Source organism: Macrotis lagotis, chromosome 1, assembly GCF_037893015.1.
Source record: "Macrotis lagotis isolate mMagLag1 chromosome 1, bilby.v1.9.chrom.fasta, whole genome shotgun sequence".
Classification (NCBI taxonomy): domain Eukaryota; kingdom Metazoa; phylum Chordata; class Mammalia; order Peramelemorphia; family Peramelidae; genus Macrotis; species Macrotis lagotis.
The window spans coordinates 458,051,847-458,078,428 of record NC_133658.1 but is presented as its reverse complement, the minus strand read 5'-3'; the positions used below and the strand labels follow the sequence as shown (position 1 = coordinate 458,078,428).

At 40.9% G+C, this 26,582-nt stretch overlaps 1 protein-coding gene across 5 annotated transcripts in view; it reads left to right on the top strand.

The window, feature by feature from the left end:
• TCF7 (transcription factor 7) overlaps nucleotides 1-26,582 on the top strand; it is a 124,436-nt gene that overhangs the window by 73,717 nt on the left and 24,137 nt on the right. For all 5 annotated transcript variants that reach the window (XM_074213559.1, XM_074213557.1, XM_074213556.1 and 2 more), the window contains exons 4-5: nucleotides 17,198-17,306; nucleotides 19,963-20,053. In XM_074213559.1, coding sequence (XP_074069660.1) covers nucleotides 17,198-17,306; nucleotides 19,963-20,053 — 200 coding nt within the window. The remainder of the gene's footprint in view (nucleotides 1-17,197; nucleotides 17,307-19,962; nucleotides 20,054-26,582) is intronic.

The following is a 26,582-nucleotide window of genomic DNA, read 5'->3' as shown; positions in this document are numbered from 1 at the left end:
CAGTTATCTTCATTCTACTCATTCATAAAAGGTCCTCTTGAAGCAGCTCTTCAGTCATTAGTCAAGATAAAGAGTTAAAAGGTACTTTTCAGAGAGGTCATCATTCTATAGAATAGGAAACTAAAGCTTGAAGGAGTTAAGTGTCACATGACCCCAGGGTCACAAAGGTAATTATCAGAGCCATAACTTCACCCAAGGTCTTCTGACCCCAGGGTCAACTACACCATGCTGCTTCCCATGCTTAAAAAAAATTGGTGAATTCCCTAAAGTGAAAGCTTTTCAAATATATACTTTTTGGTTTTTTTAGGTTTTTGCAAGGCAAATGGGGTTGAGTGACTTTCCCAAGGCCACACAGCTAGGTAATTATTAAGTGTCTAAGGCCAAATTTGAACTCAGGTACTCCTGACTCCAGGGCCTGTGCTCTATCCACTGCACCACCTAGCTGCCCGTGGATATATATTTCTAAATATTTTTAAACAAATAGTTGATTCTTTTTACAACACATATAAAGTGTTTTCTTTGAATACTTATCAAGCTCAGCATCATCCACTGTGAGCACATTAAAGCAGGCTACCTGGTAGCCAGAGATGGCAGAGATTACACATCAGAGGAAAAAGTGGGACAGGAGGAAGGATAAGGACTCAGGAAAAAAGCAAATCAATCAATCAGGAATTTCTAAAGAACTTGGTATGTGAAGAGAATGAGAATTCAAAGACAGAAATGAAAGTCCTTACCCTCAAAATTCTATCAGAATTCTGTAAGAAAGATGAACTTTATCACCTTCTCTGTTAAGTGAAGGGACAACAAGGTTTGCTCCTATTCCTACTCAAGGCCACTGTATGTACAGTAGAAATGGGAAAGGATATGGTGTATCTATATTCTTTGCCTGATTCAAAGGGTCCAAAACTTCTGACTGTCTTTTAATGAGACCATTGAGATTATGAGTTCCAGAGCAGCCTGCACAAATTTAATTCTTTTAAGTAGTGACACTTATATGCTTTTCTTTCTCCTTTTTCCCCTAAGAAGGCACACGAAATACTGACCCAACAGAACCTCCATCCTCAGAGAACAAAGACCATTTTCAACAAACAATGGAAACTGCCTGGTGAAAAAAAAACAAACAGAAAGAAATTTCATGGCTACCCCACAACTTCCTGTTTTCTGTTGCTGTGCCAATAATTGTGCTGAGAAATGTTCACAGACATTTGCATCATTTCCATCTGCTGGCCAGAGCCAAACTCAACCAACTGCATCTATCTTTGTGGTTGTTGGCATGAGGTCCACTGGAGAGAGCTGGTCAGGGCCTTCCTTACCACAAGGAAGTCTTCCACTCAATTTGATTTTTGTCCCTTTAAATATTAAGAAATCGGTGTGTACCTGGCCCTGTACTTGGCTATACTGTGAAGGAAACAGAAGAAACAAATTCTGTCTCTGGGCTTAGGGAATTCATAGTTTGAGTAGAGAGAGAAGTAGGGGCCTCAAGGCCTCTCTTCAAAGAGATCACAATGTGGAAAAGACCAAAAAAAAAAAAAAACCTGATCTGGACCTTTCCCTCAGAAGTTCAGTATAAGAGAGCCAGAGGAGATGGGGTAGGGAGTTGTTATCCTTAGGAGCTCAGAGTCTGAGAGAGACAGAAGATAAATGGTCTTTCTACTTGGGGAATTCACAGAAAAGATAAGAGCTGCTCATGAAATGATTAAATCACAAAACAGTATAAGATTGTGTCAGGTGAGCAGAATAGACAGGAAATTCTGCAGGAGTTCAGAGCTAGTGATGGCAAGGTGATTCTTAATTCTGAAGTTGACCTAGGAGCAAGGAGCAGAGCTTAGACTCTCAAAGCCAGCAAATAGGAGTTGGAAGATTCATGGAGGTAGGGGGCAATGCAGAATGTTCTTCCTTTCTCTCCCCAGCCCAGCTGCCACACAGCAGACCCAACTCCATATGTATGGAGTAGGATTTGAGGGTTGGATTGTGTGGTCAGTTGAATAACTGGTGTTGGTAAGTTGTCTTTCTATTATGCATGCCACAATGGACTGGATTTCCCAGGGTTATTCAAGTGGGATCCATCCTCTGCGGGCCACAGTGGATGATCCAGCCTAAATAATCCAGCCTAAATAATCCTTCTATGACTTTCCTTGAATGGTAACCACCTCTCTTTGTCGACCTTTTCAAAGATGCCTGTGAGTCCTGGGTTTGTATGTACTTTGCCATTTCAGTCAGGAAAGTAAAGTTAGGGATCAAGACTGAAGCAGCAGCACTTCACAGATCAGACTTTATAGAGTCTCTTTTGACTAATAGTCCAGTTGGTTATCCATGATATTTGGTCCTTATCACCAATTCTGCAGAAGTTCCTTTGAAAAAGATACAATTTAAACTATTACATCAAATTCATTTTGCTTCTCATAACCTTTCTGTTAAATATGTGTGTGTCTATATATAATAATGATAATAATGAACAACTAGAGAATCAAAGTTCACAGTGGGCTTATACATACATTAGTATTCACAACAACCATGTGATTCAGGGACTCAAGTATTATTGCATTCTCTTTAAAATCATCATTGATTAAGCACTATTAGATGCCAGACCCAGGTCTCCTGCCTCAAGTCTCTTACCTACCTCTTACCTGTCCTAGGCATTGGATGTAGAAATGACATAGAAATGTTTAAATTCAATAGGGAAAAGTTCTTCGGGAGTCCACCGAGAAGAAAACATGTACTCATGAAATGCAAATACAAAATATATACAAAGAGAGGATAATAATGAACTAGAGCATCAAATTTTGAAGTGGGCTTTTACATATATTAGTATGTAATGTAAATAATAATTTTGTGAGAGAGCCATTCCTGCTGATCATAGGAATTAGAAAAGGCCTCGAGTATCTACAGGGCTTAGCATAATGCTTGGCACATCTGTTGTTATTGTTCGTTTGTTTCAATCATGTAGGACATCATGATCCCATTTGGGGTTTTCTTGACAAAGAAAGTGGTTTGTCATTTCCTTCTCTAACTCATTTTTTATAGAGTAGGAAACTGAGGCAAACAGGGTTAAGTGACACAGCTACTTAAGAATCTGAGTTCAGGGGCGGTTAAGTGGTGCAGTGGATAGAGCACCGGCCCTGGAGTCAGGAGTACCTGAGTTCAAATCTGGCCTCAGATACTTGATAATTACCTAGCTATGTGGCCTTGGGCAAGCCACTTAACCCCATTTGCCTTGCCAAAATCCTAAAAAAAAAAAAAAAGAATCTGAGTTCAGATTTGAATTTAGGAAGGTGAGTATTCCTGATTTCAGACCTTGTGCTCTATCTAATATACCACCTAACTGCCCTGAAGCATATTAGATAATTTAATAAATATTGATTGATTGACATGGTGCTTGAGCTGAATCTTAGAAAAAAGCTAGAGATGCTAAGTTGAACAAACTATGAATTAAAGAAGGTTAGTAATTTGCTAATGATCATTGAACCAGTGCATGACCATAAAGAAGAACATAAGTTGGTAAGAATTGCCCAATAAAGTGAGATAATATTTGTGAAGGGCTTCACAATTTTATTATCCAAGAGATTAATAATAATAAAATTGTGAAGCCCTTTACAAATATTATCTCACTTTACCCTTGTAACAACTCTGGGAAGATTCTATTATAAAATTTGTTTCCTCTCTCCTGACCTGAATCCCATATCTTCTAATACTTTTGAATGGGCACTGCTCAAGTCCTTATCAAACTAGAATCATGCTGGACTCTGTAGGGGAAACGCCAAAGAAGCTTACAGTTCCATATATCTCTTGGTCTCTTCCTCCTTAGGAGCTTATAGCCTAGATAGACAAGGAAGACTCACATGTAAACATTTTGTCACTTACAAGATAGTACCACACATGTGAAGTCTGAAATGGATTTTAAGTAGAAAAGGGAACTCCAGATAAATTGTTTTCTCATTCTTCCATGCCATAAAGAAAATTCCTGTCAACCATGTGTTCAGGACAGTCTCAGATGCTTGATTTCAGACTCAGTGTGTCAAGGTGTTGAAACATCAGCTACTCTAAGTTTCTCATTTAATAAACAAGAAAAGAGAGATCCAAGGTTGGGAAAGGGTCTTGGTTTGCCACTGTGTTGGCAAAACCAACCTGGGAATCTCTTAACTCCCAGTTCAGGGTTTTCTCCCTCTTGTTCATGATGGGTAAGTCACAAGCTTTCATGGAAGAGACAGTAAGGATGGCACCCCTGCTCAGCCTCTCACATGGACCATCAAGAAGATATGTGACCAGTGATGACTATAGAAAGTTCACTGAGAGTTCCTTCTTCCTTATCTTTTCTCTCTCATGTTCCTTCTGCCTTTAACTCTTCCTTGAACCACCTCCTATAAACAGGTGGTCCTTCTCCTTGCCAAGGCAATATCAAAACACCCTCTTTTCTCTTTGTAGTTAAACTTTTTGAGAAGGCTATCTACCATGACCAGGTGCCTTCACTTTCTTTCCTCCCACACCTTTTAGCTCTTTGCAATCTGGCTCATCTTTCAACAGAAATTCTTCTCCTAAAGTTGCTAACAATCTTTTTTTTTTTTAAGGTTTGCAAGGCAATGGGGTTAAGTGGCTTGCCCAAGGCCACACAGCTAGGTAATTATTGTCTGAGGCCGGACTTGAACTCAGGTACTCCTGACTCCAGGGCCAGTGCTCTATCCACTGTGCCACCTAGTTGCCCCAACAATCTCTTAATTGCCATATCTAATGAACCTTTCTTCCTCTAACCTCATTCTTCTTGACCTTTCTGCAGCTTTTGACAATGTTGATCATTTTCTTCTCCTTGATAGTCTCTCTGAGTTTTTTAACTCTGCTTTCCCCTGGTTCTCCTCCTCCTTCCTCTCTGACTTTGTTGGTTTTTTTGAAGGATCTTAATCCATATCATGGTCACTTAACCAAGGTGAGCTCCATAAGGCTCTGTCTTAGGCTCTCTTCTCATACACTGTTCCACTTGGTGCTATCATCAACTCTCATGGTTTCAATTGTCATCTCTATGCAGATGACTCCCAGACCTATCTGCTCAGTTTTCTCCTTACCTCACAGTCTCTTATCTCCAACTGCCTATTAGACATCTCAACCCAGATACCTCCTCAATATCTTAAACTCAGAATGTCCAGAACTGAACATTATCTTTCTTCCTAAAGTCTTCCTTTCTTCTTAAGTTCTCTAAATTGCTACAAAGAATATCATCATTCTCCCAGGTACACAGGCTCACAACCTAGGTGTCATTCTCAATGTCTCACTCATTTTCCTTCCCCTATTTCCAATTAGTTGTCAGTTGCTATTATTTCTATTTTCTTAACATCGCTTAGCTCCTTTGATATTGCAATAACCCTGGTGGAGACCCACATAACCTCATGCCTGGACTATTGAAATATTATTTTGGTTGGTCTCCTGCCTCAAGTCTCTTACCTACTCCATCCTCCATGGTCAAATTAATCTTCTTAAAGCATAGGTATGCATAGGTATGGCAATGCCATTCCCAGCCTCACCCCTATTTCAGTCAACTCCAATGGCTCCCTATTACCTCCAAGTTCAAATTTAAAACTTTTCTGCCTTTTAAAGATCACAACCCTACCTTTCCAGTCTTTTTATGACTTACTCCTCTCCACATATTCTGTGATTCAGTGACACTAGCCTCTTTGCTATTTCTTGAAAAGACCCCATCGTTTTCCAACCCAGAGAATTTTCATTCTCTGCCCCTCCCATCTAAAACATTCTTCCTCATCTCTGCCTCCCAGCCTCCCTGGATTCTTCCAAATTTCAGCTAGTCTTCATTTTCTGCCAGAAGACTTTTCTAGTCCTTCTTAATCTCAGTGCCCAACCTCTGAGAAAATTCCCAGTTCATCCTATCATTGTGTTTATACATAGCTGTTTGCCTGTTGTTTCCTCTATTAGACTGTAAACTCCTTGAGGGGAGGGGACTTTTTTCCTTTTTCCTTTGTAGCCCTAGTGTTTAAAACAATATCTGGCTTAAGAAATGCTAGCTGATTGGCAAATTAGACAAATATGCATCTGAGAAAAGGAAGGTAAAAGTTATTTATAGACTGTGTTTAGAGGTAATATTTAAGCCAAATGATTCCCTGAGTATTTTCCCTGTTCCCATACTGTACAGTATGATAGCGACACTTCTAACACTAGAGATGGAATCATTTAATTTGTCTGAGCTTGAATTTATTTATTCATAAAATGGGGGTAAAATATCAACGTTGAAGTAGTGGTGGTGAGATACAGGTGATGGATTGCAAACCTTTAAAAGCGTTGTTTACATGTCAGTTCACCAGAGATCATACTCATGAAGACACAATTGTATCCATTTCATTCTTTCTACTCACAGGGACATAAATCACAGGATTTTCAAGCTGGAAGGGGCCCAAGGAAGGTAATACTACTGCCCAAATTGTTTCTAAGGAGGTGTAGCTATCTAAACCTAAAGAAATGTAGCTATCCATTGGATTATTTGCAAAACTTAGTGTGTACACACACACACACACACACACACACACACACAACCCTCTGGATACATTCAGCCTCTCTGTATACACAAACACAGAGAAGCTCCCAGAAACCCTTCCCCACCCACCCACTTTCTCATTTGGGGATCTGGGGCCAGCGATGAGGGAAAGTTTGAAAGTGATGTGACTAATACACTCTCCCCAGTGCATAGGTTACTTCAATGAGTGAGATCTGCAAACCACAAGTATCATCAGGCTTGAGAGCTCAGCCACTTTGTACAGTATCTGCTTGGTGACCGTGTCAGGTCAGTCATAATAGAACTTGGAAGAAGGGGGAGGGGAAGAGAGTATTGTTCCAGATTTGGCTCCATGGGGTAGCTGCAGATAGCTGAGAACTCCCTGGGGCTATAGCTCCCATCTAAGCAGCCAGAACCTAAGCAAAAGGAAATAGGGTCTTTGGGGTCCCAAGAGAACCTCCTGAAGAAATGATATCTCTGATTTATAATACAAATATCCCTGAACTGAGTTAGGAATTTAGGTTCTAATCAGGATTACGCTGGGGAGCTAGCTCTAACTGCTTTGGAGAGCTAATTATTCAATTATAAGTCTTAAGTATTTATACTTCAGAATTATGCTTAAATCTGGGTTTGATCTGTTCTTTTGTTTATTGACTGGATTTTTTTTTAATTGCTAAAGTTGATTATAATTTAAGGTGTGTGCAGACATTCTTTTTCTCTTCTCTTTCTCCCCTCCCTCCCCCCAGCCTGGTTGTTAAATATTTCCCAGTACACCCTTGCTTCTAACAATTTCTGTTTTCAGATAAATGGAAATAATTCTTATCCTGCTTTCTCCATTGGGCTATAATTAAATCAGAGAAGTGTAAACTGTTCTGATTTTTCTTTTAAAGCTTAAAGGTGGCATGCTAGCTATCAATCTGAAGTGGCAATCACTTAGCAGTCAGGGACAGTGATCTCTCAAGTCTCTTTAGCTACTCAATTAGTGATACTCCCATCAGATGCAAACAATGTGACTCATCCCAAAGAAAAACTTTGATCTGCCCAAGTGGCAATTTAGCAGACCACACAGGTAACATGGGTCCAAATGGCCCATCTCTAGAAGCCACAAGATCCATGGGAGACATCAGTTCTTCACATCTGAGCTCTGTTCTTCTCTTCTTCAGACTGTCATTTTTAGATAGATTAAAAGTCAATAAGGTCTCAGTTTCATAGCCACCTCAGATACTGACTAGTATGTAACCTGTGTATCATTTAATCTGTTTCTTCATTTATTAAATGGGAGTCATAACATCTACCTCAAAAGGTTGTGAGAAGGGCAGCTAGGTGCCACAATGAATAGAGCACTGGCCCTGGAGTCAGGAGGACCTGAGTTCAAATCCAGCCTCAGATACTTAATAATTACCTAGCTGTGTGACCTTGGTCAAGTCACTTAACACCATTACCTTGCCCCCCCAAAAAAGATTATGAGGATCAAATTAAAGAAAAAAAAGGAATACTTGTAAACTTTAAAATATTTTAGAAATGTGAACCATTATTATTTGTTCCCTTTCTTGAAGTAAATAGAGAAAGTTTTGTTTTTGTTTTTCCCTGAAGTCAGAGATCTGACTATAGTTGAACCTGAGCTAAGGATCTAGAAGCATATCTGTCTGCCCCACTAAGTTCACTGTAGTACAAGATTTAGAGCCTGAGACCATTTGGTTCACACTTCTCAGTTTTAAAAATGAAAATACTCAGGTTCAGAGAGTGGAAGAGACTTTTTCAAGATCACATAGGAAGTAAGTAGCAGAGTCAGGAGTCAGTGTCAGCTCTTTTGACCCTAGATTCCATGTTCTTTACCCTTCAGTTCCTGAGGTTGCCCCTAAATAGAAAGATTTTTCTCTCTTAATTTTGTTTCTCAACTGGCTTAACTTGAACTATAATCTTAGACAAGTTTTCTGGACTCAATTTCATCATTTGTAAAAGAAGTTAGACTAAATGATTCCTGAGTTTCCATCCAGTGCTAAATAAATCTAGGATTCTATGCTCCTTTCTGATAGGGACCTATGTCCATTAAAGACCAAACATACATGTTTCTACACATCTACTTAATAATTGCTTGTTGATTAGTTGATTCATCTTTAAAATGGAGATAATAATACTCACTGTACCTGCCTCACAGGATTGTTGTGAAAGTCACATAAAGTAATTAATGGAAAAGCCATGTCAAACCTGCAGTTGTTATATACCAGTTGTTATTGTACTACATCAATTCAATTCCATTCAATTATAATTCATTATAGACATTTATCATCTGCCTCCTGTGAACTGTGAACAGCATTGTGCTCTATACTGGAGAATATATACAAAGTTTAAATGAGATATGATTCTTGCACTCATAGTAAGATGACCATGTGTGTAGTTGTTTTGTTGATTTGATGGTTTGCTACAGTTTCCAATGGATAAAGCACTAGACCTGAAGATACAAAGATTTGAGTTCAAATGTGACCTTGGATACTCACTGTGACCCTGGACAAATCACTTAACTATCTTCTGACTCAGTTTCCTCATTTTATGAATGTAAAATGTTTTGCAAAACTTAGTTATGTAAGTGCTAACTAGTATGTAATAAATTTGCAAGTGATTATAATACATGATATGTGTTTTAAAGGGATAACCAACAGGAGGTCCATGGTCTCTGCTGGTGTCCTTGCAATGTCAAGAGATCTAGGGAAAGATGCTGAGTTCTTTGAGCAAAGGATTCATGGGAGAATGTGGACAAGAGTCACAGGATACAAAAATGTGGCATGATCTATACCAGAGGAAGGGAATCTAAGCAAAAGATGCATATAAAACAAAGTGCTAGTCAGTGTCCAAGAGAGAAAAGGCCAGAACTAAAGCAGATGCCTTTATAAGTTTTGATGAGAGCTCATTAAGGGAGGCCTTAAGAGACCTCATGTATTTTCCAGTGTCATGGAGCATGTGTCCTTTGCAATGTCCCACTGAAAGAATTCTTTTTAAGATGACAAGAACCTCAGAAATCTCTCTGTGTCTCAGAATTGGCTGATTTGTCCATACATCACTCACAGACAAACAGTTCTCCTTCCCAGAGGAGGGCAATTCCATTTAATTAATCAAATATTTGCTTATTAAGTGCCTACTGTGTGCACAGAACTGATAGATAAGTCCCTGCTTTCACATACTTGAAAGTCAATTCAATTCAATGAGTATTAAGTGCAGCTCTTCTTTTGAGGTCAGGTGTTAAAATCAGCACTAAGGATATAAAGCCAAAAAAGAAAAGAACATTTATTTGAGCCAATCACAACTCTCAATGATTTCCCTAGCTTCCCTCAGGGGCAACTAAGTGGCTCAGTGAACAGAGCTCTGGTCCTGGAATCAGCAAGACTAGAGTTCAAATAAAGCCTCAGTCTTTACCTGTAACCCTAGACAAATCACTTAACCTCTGTTTGACTCAGTTTCCTAATTGCAAAATAGGGATAAATAATAGGATTATTGTGAGAATTGAATAATATTTATAAAGAACTTAGCACACCACTTGGCCCAAGATAAATGTTTGTGTTTTTTTCATTTATGGACTGTACAAAGGTCCAACATGAAGCATGGGAACTAAGGTTCACCTAAATTAGATGCCTGTAGGGGGAATGTGTGAATTGCTTAAACATTGGAAACTTCAACAAGCCCAGTTTCCTATCGAGGACATCATCCACTCATGGTTTTATCAGCCTTTGTAGGAAACAAAGCCCTTTGAGGCTTCAATATCTCACTATCCTCTCTACCAAGGATTATGTAATCTGAAGAGAGTTGTGGGTACACTCAGCACCTTCACCTAGACAGGAGCCACACCCACAGCCCAAGCAGAGAAGCCTTGGTTAATCAAAGCTTCATGGAAACAACCTCAGGCTAGAAAACCCAGGATCTGAATCTTAGTTGACCATTAACTTCCTTTGTAATCTCTCTGGTTCCGTCTCTCTCCTAGTAAAATGAGAGTAACCAGTGATCATTTTTATTGAAGTTTACTCTATGAGCAAGTGTAATTATCACTTATCTGTCCTTGCAGATGAAGAATCTGAAGCTACCTTGTGGTAACCCCTGGATTTAAGCACAGTTGTCTCTCTTAAGAATTGAATGAAATGACCACTAAGGGTGTTTCCAAATCTGATATTCTAAAGACACTAACTGGGCATGATGACTTCTACAAAGAGCATCCTCAAAACCCTCATTAGGTCTAGTTCTGAAGTTGATTATCCAGGAAAGAGCTGTCACTTCCATACCTGTTACTGATGGACTGATGTTGGGGGGGGGGGCTAGGGGATGGGGAAAAATAACTCTCCCATGCCTCACCCCCCCCCCCCCCCAATCAGGAGATCCAAATTCTAATTCTGACTCCACCATCAACAAATTATCCAACCTTAGTTTAGGTCTTAGTTTTCCCCAAGATGGGGATAATGATCTTTGTTTTACCAGCTTCTCAAGGTTGATGTGATTATGAAAGAAATGAGTGAAAGCAGAAAGCACTTTGGTAATATCATATAATAGAGGACTCCCTTTTCTAATCAGGAAACAAAGGATAGGAGCCTGACTCCTGAATGGTGGGTGGGTCAATGGGGCTTGAACATTAAGCCTCCACCTACAGAAGCAAATGTGGCCATAAATGAGACCTCTTTCCCCTTCCCTGTGCTAGATAGAATACTGGCCGTGGAGTGAAGAGATCTGAATTCAAATCCAGTCCCATACACTTACCATGCGATACTGGGCAGGTTACCTGACCCTCTTTGCCTTAGTTTCTTCATCTATAGAATGATCTGGAGAAGGAAATAGCAAACCATTCCAGTTTCTTTGGTAAGAAAAACCCAAATGAGGTCACAGAGAGTTAGACATACTAAAACAATAATAAAAATTCCCTTAGTTGCCTCTTGAACTAGACCCTCCTTCCTCTCACCATGGTCTAGGGCTAGCAAATGTTATTCTGACTGTGAAGTTTCAACTCAATTGATCACTCAGAAATCTCCCCAGAGTTTACAAGGCTGGTCCCTCTGAACTTTTCCTAACTGAACTAGGTAATCGAAGAGGGGATCATAGGATCAAGGAATTTAAAGCCAGAAAAGGATTTAAGAGATCATTTGGTCCAAGACCATCATTTTAACATATGAAGAAATGGAAAAGTTAACCTCGGTCTGTCACAAAGATGATAAGTGGGGAAACAAAGGATAGGAGCCAGAGCCTAGTGGTTTTTCTATTTGTTGACCTTGATGCCATTCTGGGGTTACTCATTAAATAGCCATTTTGCAGATGAAGCAAATGAAAATCAGAAAGGTTGTGATGGTGTAGTACTGTGGAAAAAGTGCTAAGTTTAGATGCATGTGACCCAGGTTCAAAGTTTGGCTTTATCTCTTAGTATCTATGATGCCTTAAGCAAGTCTTTAACTTGTCTACACCTTAGTTTCCTCATCTATAAATGGAGTGGTTGAGCCAGATTACTTTTAAAATCGGTCTCAGTTCTGCATCTCTTAATCCTCTGACTTCCTTAGGTCACAAAGCAAGTCAGTGGTAGAGTCAAGTCAACTATTCAGTGGTTTGGGGGAGGCCAATTTAGGGTTACATCAAAGCACCCTGGGAGGGAGCTGATAGGAGGAGTAGAAGTAAACTTTCTTCCTAGTGAGCCCTCCTACAGGAAAACCACCATCTTGGCCTTGGGGCCTGAGAGAACAGCCCCCTATTTTCTGCCTCTCTCCATCTTCATATCTCAGTTCAGCATGAGTCATCTCTGAATGCCACTATAGGCCATTTCTACGAAAAGTAAGAGTGCTGTGGCCTGTTTGAGTGAGACAGGAAGCTGGGTAGTTTGGAAAGCAGGGGCAAGGACCCAGCAAACATCAATAACTCAACTCAGAAGAGTCTCAGAACCAGAGGGTCTTTGGGGAAAGGTATCTCCCAGCCCTGCCTGTGGTACCCATCACTGCAAGGGACTCCAGTCTCTATTCAATCAGTAAGTTTTTATTGATCATCCCTTCCCTCTCCTCCCAGCACCATAAGCCTAGCCTGGTACTTTGTCCTGTATGGATATGACAGTACCCCTCCTTCAGGAAGCTAAGAGTTCATTGGGGAGCCAGGGTCAGACTCATAGGATCAAAAAAAATTTTTTTAGTTGGAAAATATCTTTGAGGTCATCTTATCCTAAAGTTAAGAGAATGCAAAATCTTGCCTTTGGTCACACAAGTGGCAAAACTTATTGATCATCTAGTCCAACCCCATCTTCTCTGGTAAGAGAGCACAGACTTCTCTGTGACCTGTCCAAGGCTATGGAGCTGGGATTCCAAATTGAAAACTAGTTATCTGTCCACTCCACCAGAACTTCATTACAATTTAGACAACAATATAATCACCACCAACTTTAGAAGACTCCCACTGGGAGAACACCACTGTGCTTCAATTAGATACAATCTCCATCTCCATAGAGTTAACCATCTAGGAGGGAATGAGACAGCAGTACATGCTAATTCATTAGAGATGTACAAATCCAAGTGCTATCTAAGGAGGAAGGTCATTTATCAAATTGAGAGGGAAGGAAACAGATCAGGTAAGGTTCCCCTGGGATGTTACATATCAGTTGTTGTTATTATTGTTATTCAATCATATCCAACTCTTCTTGAGCCTGTGGATCATAGTACAATGCTATCCTTGGCTTTTTCTTGGAAAAGATACTAAAATGGTTTGCCATTTCCTTTTCCACTGCATTAAGGTAAACAAAGGTTAAATAACTTGCCCAGTGTAGTGTCTGAGACAGGATTTGAACTCAGATCTTCCTGATTCAGGACAGGTGAGTGGCATAGTAGATAGAGTACTGCATTGAGCGAGTAAGACTCATCTTCCAGAGTTCAAATCCAGTCTCAGACACTAACTGTATGACCCTGTCAAGTCACGTAACCTTGTTTATCTCCATTTCCTTATAAAAAAAAATGAACTGAAGGAAATGGCAAAACTTTCAAATACCTTTTTCAAGAAAATCCCAAATGAGTTTACAAAGAGCCAGATAAGACCAAACAACTCCCCAACTCCAGATGTATCATTGTATCCACTGAACCTTCCATTGAATTTTAAAGAATGGGCAAGAATTCAAAATAGCAAAGTATGTGTAAAGTGGAGGACCAGGGATGATTCCAAGTACAGGGAACAACAGTCTGATCAAAAAGAATTGGATCCTAGACCTAGAGTTGGACCTTAGATGCCATAGAGCCCAACTCATTCATTTATAGATGAAGACGCTGAAATCTGAGAAGGGAAAATGATTTGCCCAAGGTTACAAGTTACTGTAACTAACAGAAGTAGGACTCATGACTCCATGTTCAGCATTTTTCCCACTGAGCCCAACTGCGAACATTCAGGGGACAAAGGGTAGTCCTGTTTGGTTGCCACAAAGGACTGTGTAGTGGGGAGTGCATGAGATTTGTCTAAAAAGGCCTCAAAAACCAGCACAGGAGTCCAGATTTTGTGAGAAATGTTTATGCTAAATATCAGTGGAGGAGTATGGACAATAAATGAAGGAAGGAGAGATGGCTGAAGACTGGAGCAGCTTGTGTGGTCTTCCTTGAGGTAGGGAGCCTGAAGGCAAGTGTTGAAGGATGATGGGTGGACTTTGGATATATAGAGAAGGGAGATCAGTATGAGTAGAAACACACCAGAAGGAAGTGACTTTGGATGCAGCATAACTATGCATGGTTTCAGAGTTGTGGGAGTGAAGGCTGGTGAGATAGAGTTGGGTCAGGTGATGAAGGACTTTGATTGGCCAAAGGAGTCATTTTTTACATGAACTCAGGAGCTTGGTCCTCTTTTGCTGCAGACTGAGTTGTCCCCAGATTCCCGCCACTTCTGGATTCTGGCTGGGCTAGCTCCTCCCTGGAGAGTTTAGGGTGAGCCTGTGGCTTTGCTAATGAACAACTGCTTTCCCTTTAAGGCATAGCTGCCCCACCCACTTCTAATTGCCAGGCTATTTATGGGTTTCTTGCATCCCCTCTACCCCCTCCATACCCTTTTATTTGTGGCTTCTAGTCCAAAATAGGCCCCTTTAGTCAACTTCCCACACCAGGCCCCCACCAAAGGGCTTATTGGTTGGGGCCCTAGTTTCTGTCCAAAAAAACCCCAACAGTCCTATTCTTTGCCAAACCCTGCCCTTTTCCCTTCCTCCTTCCTACACTTCCAAAACTAACCTCATCTAGGAAACCTCCCAAAGAGCCCCTCAGGACTCCAACTACTCTATCACCCCCCCCCCCCATTCTACATCCTTCCTCTTTCCCCCTTCCCCCTTCCCTAAGGGGGTGGGAGGAGGGAGAGGGGAGTCGCGTAGTCCTTTGGAATGTTTTGATGATTTTCAGTTCAATCCAATTTAATTTCTAATTCAGCAAACACCTTCTAAAGGAAAGGTCCTTATAACTGTGCTCCGAGGATATAAGTATCTTTGTGTACTCTGACACAATACTGGCTCTCTAGGAGCTTAAGGGAAGGATCTGGGGGAAAAAAGAGTACTCCAATGATTGCAATAATGATCAGTCATCATGATAATGGACATAAGGCTAGCCTTGCATTCAGGAAGACCCAAAGTCAAACACTCCCACCCCAATGTACCAGCTATGATTGTGGGCAAGTCATTTCATGTCTAAATGTTCAGGCAACTCTGATATCATATGTTAAGAGATGAGTTTCTGAGCTTCTTCAGTAAAGGGAATTTTTCACCACTGACAGTTCCCACTTACAAAGGTAATTGCAGATCCAAACTTAAAATAATAATAATATCTCATATTTCTTTATCACTTAAAGGATTTCTCATAACAATACTAGATAACACTATTATTAAAGCCCCATTTTACAGATGAAGAAATAAACCTCTGAAAGGTGGGTGGTATATTACAAGGGAAAGCAAGAGAAGTGTGCACAAAGTGTTAGGGGAAATCAGAGATAGAAGAAATCATTTTCCCCTGGATTGAAATGTTGTCCAGAATAGGATAGGTCTTGACAAAAAGGAAAGAGTTCAGAAACCAGATATGGGAAAGGATGCCATTCCAAACTTGGGGTAGGGTACATTCAAGCCCAATCTTAAGGAGAGTGTGGGGGGTGGGAGGGGAGACAGATAAATCATTAGACTCTTATAAGCCCTTCTCCTCCCTCTCCCCCACCTTCCTATGATGTTAGTCAAGACCATGGTTAAACTATTGTTCTATTAGAAACCAGGAGGGATGGGAATTCAGAGAAGCCTGGAGGTATTTGCATGAACTGATGTTGAATGAGATGAGCAGAACCAGAAGAACACTGTACGTCCTAACAACAATATGGGGGTGATGATCAACCTTAATGGACTTGCTTATTTCGTAAGTGCAACAATCAGAGATAATTTTGGGGTATCTGTGATGAAGAATACCATCTGTATTCAGAGAAAGCCTTGTGGAGTTTGAACAAAGACTTGACTATAACCTTTAATTTTTAAAAACCATTATTATATGTAATCTTGCTATCTTTTATTTTTTTTCTTAAGGATATGATTTCTCTCCCAACACATTCAATTTAGTTCAATGTATAGCATGGAAACAATGTAAAGACTAAGGACTCAGGACTCCATTTTGCCACTTAGTTAATTAATACATGCTCATCCTTCTGTGGGGGGTGGGGGAGGGAATTGAGATTTGGGGAAAAATTATAAAATTCAAAAACAATTATTTTAAACATAAAAAAATCTGAAAGAGAAAAAAAAAGACTATGGTTAAGAGAAGAGGGACAGTTGGAAGTCTAGAAATATTAATTCCTCTTCTTTACCAGGGAAGGAAATAAGAATCAGCTAGGAGGAAGCACAATGAGTCAGCCTTGGGACTCAGAATTCAAAACTCTACCCATCCAAGCTGACACCATTTCTGTAGCATTTATAATCTTAGAAAGCGACCTAGAGCAGAGGCGTTTACCTTCTTTCTGAGTCTGAAGTCACTGGCCTAGAGCCCCGAAAGGCTAAATTAAGACTTGTACAGGTTCATACTGTCATTTTGTGTCAGAGGTTAGACTTAGAATGTCTCTCATAGAATAGGAGGGAGTGTGGTGTGGGTCAATAGACCTGAATCCACATATGTTATGAGGTTCAAATGAGATAACGGATGTAAAAAGCACTTTGCAAACTTTAAAAGCACTATATAAATACCAGTTGTCTTCATCATCTTTTTCTTTTTGTCTCCCAGTGACCAGGCCTCCAATTTGGCTCATTCCCTGGACCTTCTCTTGTAGACCTGCTGAGCTCAGAGCACACACTTTTAAAATTTTGAACTGTATTGTTAACACTTTCTTAAGCCTAGACAACCAACAAAACTGTGTATCATGGTTAACAGTGAGTGCCTGTTTTTTAGTATAAATGCTCACCAAAGAAAATTTAACAATGGACTCTCCTAAAGGGTTGAAGCTAGCTTTAGAACACTGCTTTGGATCTCAGTCCTGATATGCTGGCAGGTGAACTGGGATCATTCCTCTCCTCTCTCTATGCCTGAATTTTCCTATATGTAAAAAGGGCCTAAAAAATACCCACCCACCCTTCCACTTTGCTTCCCAGACTGTGATGAGACTTCCTTTAAGACCATGAAGTTCATTGTCAATCTCCAGAAGTTCTAGGCTGCTGCAGGTGTCTTGAATCATGATCATGTTTACAGGTGGGTGGCTGGGGGCTATCTCTCTCATGTTTTTCAGCACACCAAGCCTGGCCAGCCTTCCCATGGAGTTCCCCAGCTCACACCCCTCTATGAACATTTCAGCTCCCACCAGACACATGTTTCTGCTGACATCAATCAGAAGCAAGGTAGGATCCTATGATTTTTTTCATTAATTCTTTTCAATTAACATGTATTTTTTTCTCTCCTTCCCACCCTTTCCTCATTGAACAACAACAACAACAAGCCTTATAACAAGTATGCATAATCAAGCAAAGCACTTTTACAACATCAGTAATAAAACAACCACGATAATAGCCATATTCTACTATGGTCCCATGATAATAGCCATATTCTACTATGGTCCCATTCTACTATTAAATTCTCCTATGAAAAAAGCAAGGACATTGCTTCAATATTGAATAATAGCTAATATTTATATAGCACTTACCAAGTCCTAGACACTCTGTTAATCACTTAATAATTATATCATTTGAACCTCACAATAACCTTGGTAGGTTTTACAATGAAGGAAATTGGGTCAGAGGTTAAGGGACTTATCCAGGATCACACAGCTAGTGTCTAAGGCTAGATTTAAATTCAGGTCTAACTGACTCCAAGCCCGAAGTTTATATCCGTTGTACCACTTAGCTGATTGATACATGCTCATCCTTCCACAGATTCAGATGGAACCCCACCCTCCATCCCCTTTTCTGTCAAAAGATTACTCAGTGAGCCACCCTTCCAGTGATGTCTCCTAACTTAACTGAAGCTTGTGCTTCAGATGACTGGCATACAATCCCTTGACCTGACCTTCACCCAAAGCCTTTTCATCTTGGCAGGACTACCAGAGTTTGTACTCTAGGGACAAAGACTTCAAGAGCCCAAGGTCGACACCAAGATGTGTGATAAAGTATTAAAGGAGGAAGAAATTGAGGCTAAGAGAAAGTGAAAGTGACTGTCTCAAAGCTCCACAGCTAGGAAGTTTCTTGACTAAGCCTAGTGGTTTCCTCCTTGGTAGCAGGTTCAGCCTCTCTCAGTGGAAAGCTCCTCTGGAGGCACTTAATCATTTCAGCTTTCCAAACCTATATCCTTATATCCTTATCATTGCAAAATGGATATAAAAGTCACCGAAGCCCTTAAGCCATAACACCCTGCTTTTTACATTTGGCCCATGGCTTAAAGAACAAAACCTCAACAGGAACTTCCCCCCAAGAAGGCAAATCCAAATTTGCCTGAATTTCAAACCAAACTGTAAAAACCACTAGCAATTTTTCATTGTTTTGTCCATAGTTACCTCCTCAGGAAGTACAGGAATTGTCCTGAGAGTGAGAACAGCCAAGTTCTTCTTGGTGTTTATATGAGGTGGGCCTAAACCCAGGTCCTCCCAGGCCCTTGTCCTCCTTGAGACTCCCAGCCTAAAGCTAAGAACTCCAGGAATTCAGGACTGCTGTTCCTAAATCCTGTCACCACCCCAACATACACAAACTTCACCCTAACAAAAGAAGGACCAAGGAATATATTGAAAAGTCATACACACTGAGTCATCCCCAGACATACTGGAGCAAAGGAGTCATTACTAAGAAAAAGTATTATTCCCAGACAGAAATGCCCTGACTCAGGCAGATTTTGCCTTAGGTATCCCCCAATTCCTAGTGACTTTCAGTTTCAGGGAGTTGTGGTTACTCTTCAGGCAGGTCCAAACCAGATGCCTTTCTCACACCTCTCGACACCCTCCCACATCAATCATTGTCATAGTTATTCTTGTTATCTTTGTAATTGGTCATCTTTTTAAGGCTCTTAACCAAGATGGTTAATGCAGTAGCTATTTCTGATTTATGTTTTTAGGATGTTTGTGAATTCAAAGTAGCCAATATGGGAGGAGGGGAAAGAGGATTCCATGTGCCTCCAGAGAGGAAGTTTTGGACAGTCACAAGCTTTGTTGTGAGGACTGGGGAAGGCTGGAGAAGATTCTAAATCCCTCAATTTTGGTCTTTCCTATTCCTATTTTATCCCTGGTGAGATCTTGAGAGCTGAAAGCATCTTACTTCCAGGACTTCTTACGAAGTCTCTGATGTCAAAAATCCCCCAATTACTGCTTCCCTCTGAGAAGAAACTGAATCTTCTCCACCCCAAGCCATTCCTGTTTCCACTTAAGCATTAGGCCCCAAGTACTTCTTCAGGGTTAGAGTATTGAATAGGAATTACCTTCTGTAGCTAACACTGACACATAATCCCTGTCATCCTCACATCTAATTTGGGATTAAGTTTGCAAAATGATGCATTTTGGGGGGATGGGAGAGCTCCAGTTCTGAATATTTTGTTTTCAAAAAAATTTGATCATATAGATAACTCCAAAGGTGCACAACTCTTTAAAGCTTTGTTGTTTTTTAAATGCCTTAGAATCATAGAATGTCAGAGCTGGAAGAAATCTTAGAGACCATCTAATGCAACTCCTTCATTTTACTGATAAAGAAACTGGGGTCAAGAGAAGGGCTAGGACTTGGCCAATGTTCTGCCCAAGAAAGCAAATTCCTGAAAATCAGTCTTCACTGGGGTATATGCTGGGCTCTAGAGTACTTTTAAGCCCATTATCTCGTTGGAGCAGCCCTTTGAGGGAGGCAGGGCAAGAATTATTATCCCCCATCTTAGACATTGATTTCTAGCCTGGTGCTCCTTCCTTATGGTACAGTACTTCACTCTAGACCACAGAGGGATCTGATGCGTTTGAGAATTCTCCATTCAGATACTTTTCCTCAGCCTCTTCCCTGATTGATTTCTCTAATCTATCCTTTCTTCGTCCAGGTGTTCACCGCCCACTACAGACCACCGACCTCTCCAGTTTCTATTCTTTATCTCCAGGTGGCGTTGGACAGATCTCCCACACCATGGGCTGGTGAGTGTCAAGTAGTTTTACTGTTTCTGAACAATAAGGGTATTGATTCTGACTATTAATACCCACCAGCTGGTCCAACTAGCCCAGCACCACAGTACAGCCATGATGAGCTACCAAGCTGTTCCTGTTCCAAGAGAAACTCAGTTTCCCTAGGGGTCCTTTAGTTTTCTCCTTTTATCAATAAAAGTAATATTTTATTTCACTCACTTCCACAGTCCTGTGCAGAACCACTTTTGAGGGAAATGGTGTTTAAAATGATAAGGGTATTCTTATTTCTGTGTAAGAGAACTCCAGAAGAGTTACATGTTTACTCATAGGACTTACAGAGCATCTAGTTCTTTCTATGGTGCTGACAAAAAATGAAAGGTGCTGACCCTACTAGCTCTTTTCCTGTCCTTGAGCTTGTTTCATTTGGTGCAATTAAGAGTTTTAATGCATGAATTAGGTGGGGCTGGCCAGTCCCTGTCCTATTCTCTCAGTCTCTAGAGTTCATTCTTTAAAAAAAATCTTTTCCTTTTTTCACTAAATTACAATTGCCTAATTGTGGTGAACCCAGAATCTTTGGGAAATCCAGGCAAGGTAGACAATTCCAATATCCTACTGCAAGGAAGGGGCAGGATGGAGAGAGACTGGTTTACTTTGGGGCAGGACAGAGGTCTTGGGGTTTTGTCAGAAAGCAAACTTTGGGTTATCACAACCAATGCCCATGGATGAATTAGCTTCAAGTTGACCAGCCCCTTAGAAACAGATTACCACACTCTTTGAGAGTGGAGAAAAGCTCATTCTTGGCTCTGTGGAGGGAAAAAAAAATTAAACTAGGAAATAGCCTTGGGTTTTGGTGGTCCTGGGGTATTTGAGAGGTTAATGTGGGATATCGAATATAAACATTTGAAAAAAGAAATACATAAGTAGTTTGAACTGTGTGCACTATGGGGTCACTGGGGTGGGGGTATCTAAGGAAAGTGGACTTGGAGCAGATTTACTTTCCCGTTTCTTTATTCATAAGAAGCATTAGTATCTGGAGGAAGAGGGAGAAGCTAAAGTGGTACAGAAGTTAGAGGAGAAGACAATCTCAGAATGAAAATGGAAGGTGGGAGAACCCCAAGTTTCTCTGACATGTCGAGGCTCTAGAGATTGGGATTGATTTGGATTCCTCTCAGAGTAAAGGAAGCAGGAGCTGGGAAGATGTCCAGAAAAGCAGCATGAAGGGTAAGGGGTGAATAATATGGGAGCAGAATAATATGCCAGCCTGAGGGGATTGGCTACAGAAATCAGAACCCTGAGGCACCTAGATGACCCACTAGATAGAAGATGACACCTGGAGTCAGGAAGACCTATGCTCAGATCTGACCTCAGATATTTAGGAGCTAGACAAGTCACTTGAGCACTGCCTGCCTCAGTTTCTTCAAATGGGAATCATAACAGCACCTTGAATTGATATATTAATAAAGTGATTAGCATAGTGATTGACACATAGCTTCTTTCATTGGTTCATTCCTTCCTTCTTTATAAGAAGACTGGGGGAAATGACCTGAAAGGAGAGAGGCAACGTGGCATAATAGACTGGGCATCAGACTAAAGAGTCTGGGTTCAAAGACTTGGGTTCAAATCCCTCCTTAAGACACTTATTTGGACTGTATGACCTTGAAAGTCACTTAAACCTCTCTGGGTCTGTTTCTTCATCCATAAAATGAAGGGAATTGGACTAATGAATTCCAAGGTCCCTAGTCCTAATCTCTGATTCTATTTTGTATCCTAAAGCAGAATAATTCTGGTTAGAAAAAAGGAGCATAAATAACATGCTGACAGATTGATGTTAATCGTTTTCTGAATAAGGACTTACTGTATGAAAGGCTTTGTGCTTTGGTGCCATCTATGTCCTGACTCTTGCCCTCTGATTACATTTCTCTGGCCAAAAAGGACTCAATCATGAAAATTTAACTGATTTAGCAGTGATGAAGCAATTCAGGAGAAAGTCAAAGACAACTCCCTGGAGGGGATGGGACTAGAGCTCACCCAAGAAATAAATATCCCAGAGAATAAAGGGGGCCAGAAGTTGCAGCCTGAGGATTTAACCCTTTTGACACCATCTGAGTTCTTAATTACATGATTAGCCTCAATTCTGGAGTTAGAGGTGGTCTGGAGGCACTGGGAGAGGCGTGTTCTCTATTACCAATCCCAGAGCCCCTTTGGTTTCCTTAAAAGAAAAAGGCATGAGTCTTGGAATAATGGGATTCCCATGATCACTAAGCAAACCAGAGGTAACTAACTGGTTCAAAATGCCTTCCCAATCCTTCACTCCCTCATCACTTCCAAGTTCCTTTGCAAGCTCTAAATCCACTGTACCTGTGCATCCATTCCTCTAAGTCTGATGCTCAAACTAGTCTTTCTGCAAATTCATCCCTTAGCTTGTGTCAGAACTTCCAAATACTAGCCTTATTCCTCCAAAGATCTCCCCCCAGGATTCTTCTGACACGGCTATCTTAGAAGCGACATCAAGGGTTTACACCATTTCCAGTCTTCAGGCCTTCCTAGAAGCTCTGCTTACAATGTGGCCCATAGCCAAGCCCTCCCCCAGCGTAGCTGGCATTGCTACCCCGAGAAGTGTTATTGCCACATGGTCCTGACCCAGACAGGGTGCTGTGCTGGGCCGGGTCACCATTACCACACCCTGGTCAGCCCTAGCTCAACTACTACAGACCAGGAGGGGCAGCTGGCTCCAGGATCCCTTTGTTCCTGAGGGATGGGGAGTGATGGACAAAGCTTAGAGCTGTGATCTGTGGACTGTGACAGTGGAGGTGGCTCGGTAGAGGTGGCCCAGGGCTTCAAGGTCCAGGCTTCCACTCCTTCCTCCTCCAGTCTAGCAGCCCTGGAAGAGATGATAGGTCAAACCAGGGAGGAGCCTTATTAGATTTCCCCTTTCCTACTCTTTTGATCCTTTGATCCTGTGAGGGTGAGAAAAGCTTCTGGGTTCAGAAGGCTGTGAATGGATCTGAAAGCCAGGCCCAGGCTCAGGAGTGAAGAATGTCACTGTGAGCTGAACTCCAGCCAAGGACTTTTTCATCTAGTTGGAACAGGAAAGTGAAGCTTCAAAAGGCTGGCGGTTTGGGGGTGCTGGTGGGGGGAGTATAGTCATAATACTGTGGTGGGCCACATTGTTCTGGCAGGTTGTATTGAAGGCTAGGCATGAACTTATCCAGAGATCATGCCTAATACATGGTGACCCCCATGGCTCCCTCTCCTCCCTGTCCAATACACCCAAACTCAGTCTAAAAAAGGAAGTTCCTTGATATTTATAAGGTTCTCGGGGAGGAATGATTTTTACCCTCTTAGACTTTTCCCTCTAAGGGTTGTTACTTCAACCATAAGTAAGTCATGTAGAAAGTTTTTTTTAAAACTTTGACACATTTTATTTGTTTTTACATCTCATTCTGGGAATTATTCCTTATGGAACTGAATGTGACTTTATTCTGTTCAGTTTCTATAGTTTTCAGTGGGCATTAAGAGATTTGGAGCTAAGGTGAGGGGGCGGGGATGTTTTCCAGCTGCCTTTCTCTTCCACTAAAACCCCAACTTGGCCAAACCAAGAATTTTTCCCTGGATCTGAAAGTTCCTTTGCTGCAGTGAGAAAAAGAAATCTAGGGTCGGCTAGGTGGCACAGTAGATAGAGCACTGGCCTTGGAGTCAGGAGTATCTGGGTTCAAATCTGGCCTCAGACAATACTAATTACCTAGCTGTGTGGCCTTGGGCAAGCCACTTAACCTCATTTGCCTTGCAAAACCCTAAAAAAAAAAATCTAGAAGAAGTCAACCAATAAACATTTATTATATGAGGATACAAAGACAAAGAATGAAACAACCTTTCCTGGCAAGGAGCTCATATCCTTTAAAAAAATTAATTTCAATTAACATTTATTTTAGAAAGAAAAATACTTCAAAAAATGCAAATTACCTCATTGGCCATGTCCAAAAATGTATGTTCTTTGACTATTTTAAAAGCCCAACTCTATATACAAGTTGATTAGGCAAACTGGAAATCAAAAATCCAATTCTCCAGAGGGTCACAGTATTTCTATAAGGACAGAAGTGCATGTGAATCAAAGAAAGAGAAAAAAATAAAAGCCAGCCCCGCTTTTGCTCCTAGGTTTCTGTGGAGAGCCATTGCAGTTTGGTGAAAATGGTGCTGGTCAGAAGACCCTTCTCTAACACTTACTGGACCTTGGTTAAATAACTTCCTCTAATCTTAGCTTTTGAATCAATAAAATGGGAGTGCTGTCAATATGATTGGAAGTCTAGATACCATCAAATTAGAGTTAGAAGGAAATTTCTTGCTTATCTAAGATTCTGATATAGAGACTTGCCCAAGCTCACAAAATGTCCAAGGGTTAGAGAAGGAGGGGTTAGTCCAGGTAGGCATGTGTATACCTATCTCATTAACCTAGAGACCATGGGTCACTTTCTAAGGTTCTTTAATTTTTCAGAATCATTTGTATTTCAATAATGCTTTGAAGTTTATAAAATGTGTCCCAATTTTCTATCATTCTAGTGATTAGGGTTCCATTTGCCAATTCTCCCACATCGTCAGATGAGAGAACTGAAAGATATTGAAGCAACTTCTCTGGTGAACTTATGATAAAGAAAGCAACTCACCCCAGAGACAGAGCCATTGAAATCTGAACATAGACTAAAGTACCTCTCTCTCTCTCTCTCTCTCTCTCCTTGGTGGGGAGGTGGGATTTATGTTTATTCTTATGTTTACTCTTATAACATTCAATTTACATCAATGTATGGCATGGAAACAATGTAGAGACTATCAGACAGCCTTTGGGGGGGGAGGGAGGAGGGGGGAACTATTGGAAAACAAATAAAATGTAAGAATTTGAGAGCATCAGGCGGAGTATCCTTGGAGGAATGTCCTGAGAGTATTCAACAGAACTCCAGTTGCTGCTGCCCACTGCCCTCCTCAGCTCAGTTCTATACTTCCCAGATTCTCAATCAGAATGGGACTACATGCCATTCCAAAATAAGGATGGGAGGTAGAACTGCCCTCGCTCAAAGAAAGAGGAAGATAAATGGGAAAAAAGCTAACCCTGCTTTTTTGGCTCCTAGGCTTCCATGATCTTTTAACAATGTGTGGAGCCACTGCAGTTTGGTGAAAATGGTGCTAATCAGCAGACCCTTCTCCAACACTTACTGGACCTTGATTAAGTAATTTCCTCTCACTTCAGTTTCTGAGTAAATAAAATGGGAGTGATACCAGCATGAAAGGAAGCATAGATACCATCAACTTAAAGAGTTAGTTCAAAGGAAAATTTAGAAGGAAATTTCTATGTTCTGGTACAACTTTCTAGTCTAGGGTTCAGATACAAAGAGACTTGCCCAAACTCACAAAATGTCCCAAGAGAAGAGTTAGTGAAGGATGGGTTAATCCAGGTAGGCATGTGTAGGATTCCAATTGAGGGCAAGTAGATTGGCAAAGAAGCACCTAATGCAGCATCTAACTTGAGATCTGAAACCCCCAAATCTATTTCCTGAATCTGGAATCACTAAGCAACTGCTGAGACAGGAATCTGTGGTATAAAGGACTTACAACTGAAGAACATTTGACTCTTTGCTCTGACACTTTGCCTATGTGACCTTAGGCAAATCTCTTTACTTGAGTTTACTCTTGGATTTCTGTTTCTTTCTGCCAAATGTTGAGATTAGATGGTGGCTCTGTATCCAAGAGCTCTCAGAGAGTCAGTCTGAGCTTCAGCAAAGTCCTGGGGAGGTACTACTGTTAAAATGTTATTCCTTCACCTTTTTCCTCCCATTCAGGTCCCAGCCCTCCACTTCAGAGGAACCTTCTATAATATACATCAAAATCTGGGTCGGAATAGCAAATTCATTTGGTTCCATCCTGAAATACACAGGATGTGGCTTATTTACCACCACCTCCAAACTCTGGACTGCTCATAATGATGGGACAGTTTCTCCAGATCCCCACCCCAAAATCAGTTTGAGTCTAGGGCCACCTGCAGAAGCTAGGAACCATCCAGGCTGTAGAATCAGCTGGTTCTTCCTCTCACCAATTTCTTGGGATGTTCTTCCCCATAGGAGAGGTGGAAGCTACATAAAACGGGCATGAAGAAGAGCCAGCTGAAAGTAGTAGCGAGAACAAGGAAGAGTGAAACAGTATGCTCAGGGAAAGCTAGACCTGGTATAAATACAGAAAGAAAAATCTAATACTTAAGAATCTTTGTGTATGCTGTCTCCCATCCCACATTTTGTCCTGGTTGAAGACAAAGATCTAGAGCTAAAAGAAGCATCAAAATCATCTAGTCCAAGCCCTTCATTCTTCAAATGAGAAAATTTGGGTCCCAAAAAAATTTTAACCATGGTCACAAAGTGTGGTGTGTCCACTGTAAAATGCTATCTTTAGGAACAACAAGAATTTTCTACAAGGGTCTTACTCCTTATCAGGGGTGTCAATGTTAAGCAGCACCAGTCCAAATCTCTTGTAATTATTAAGTGTCTGAGACCAGATTTGA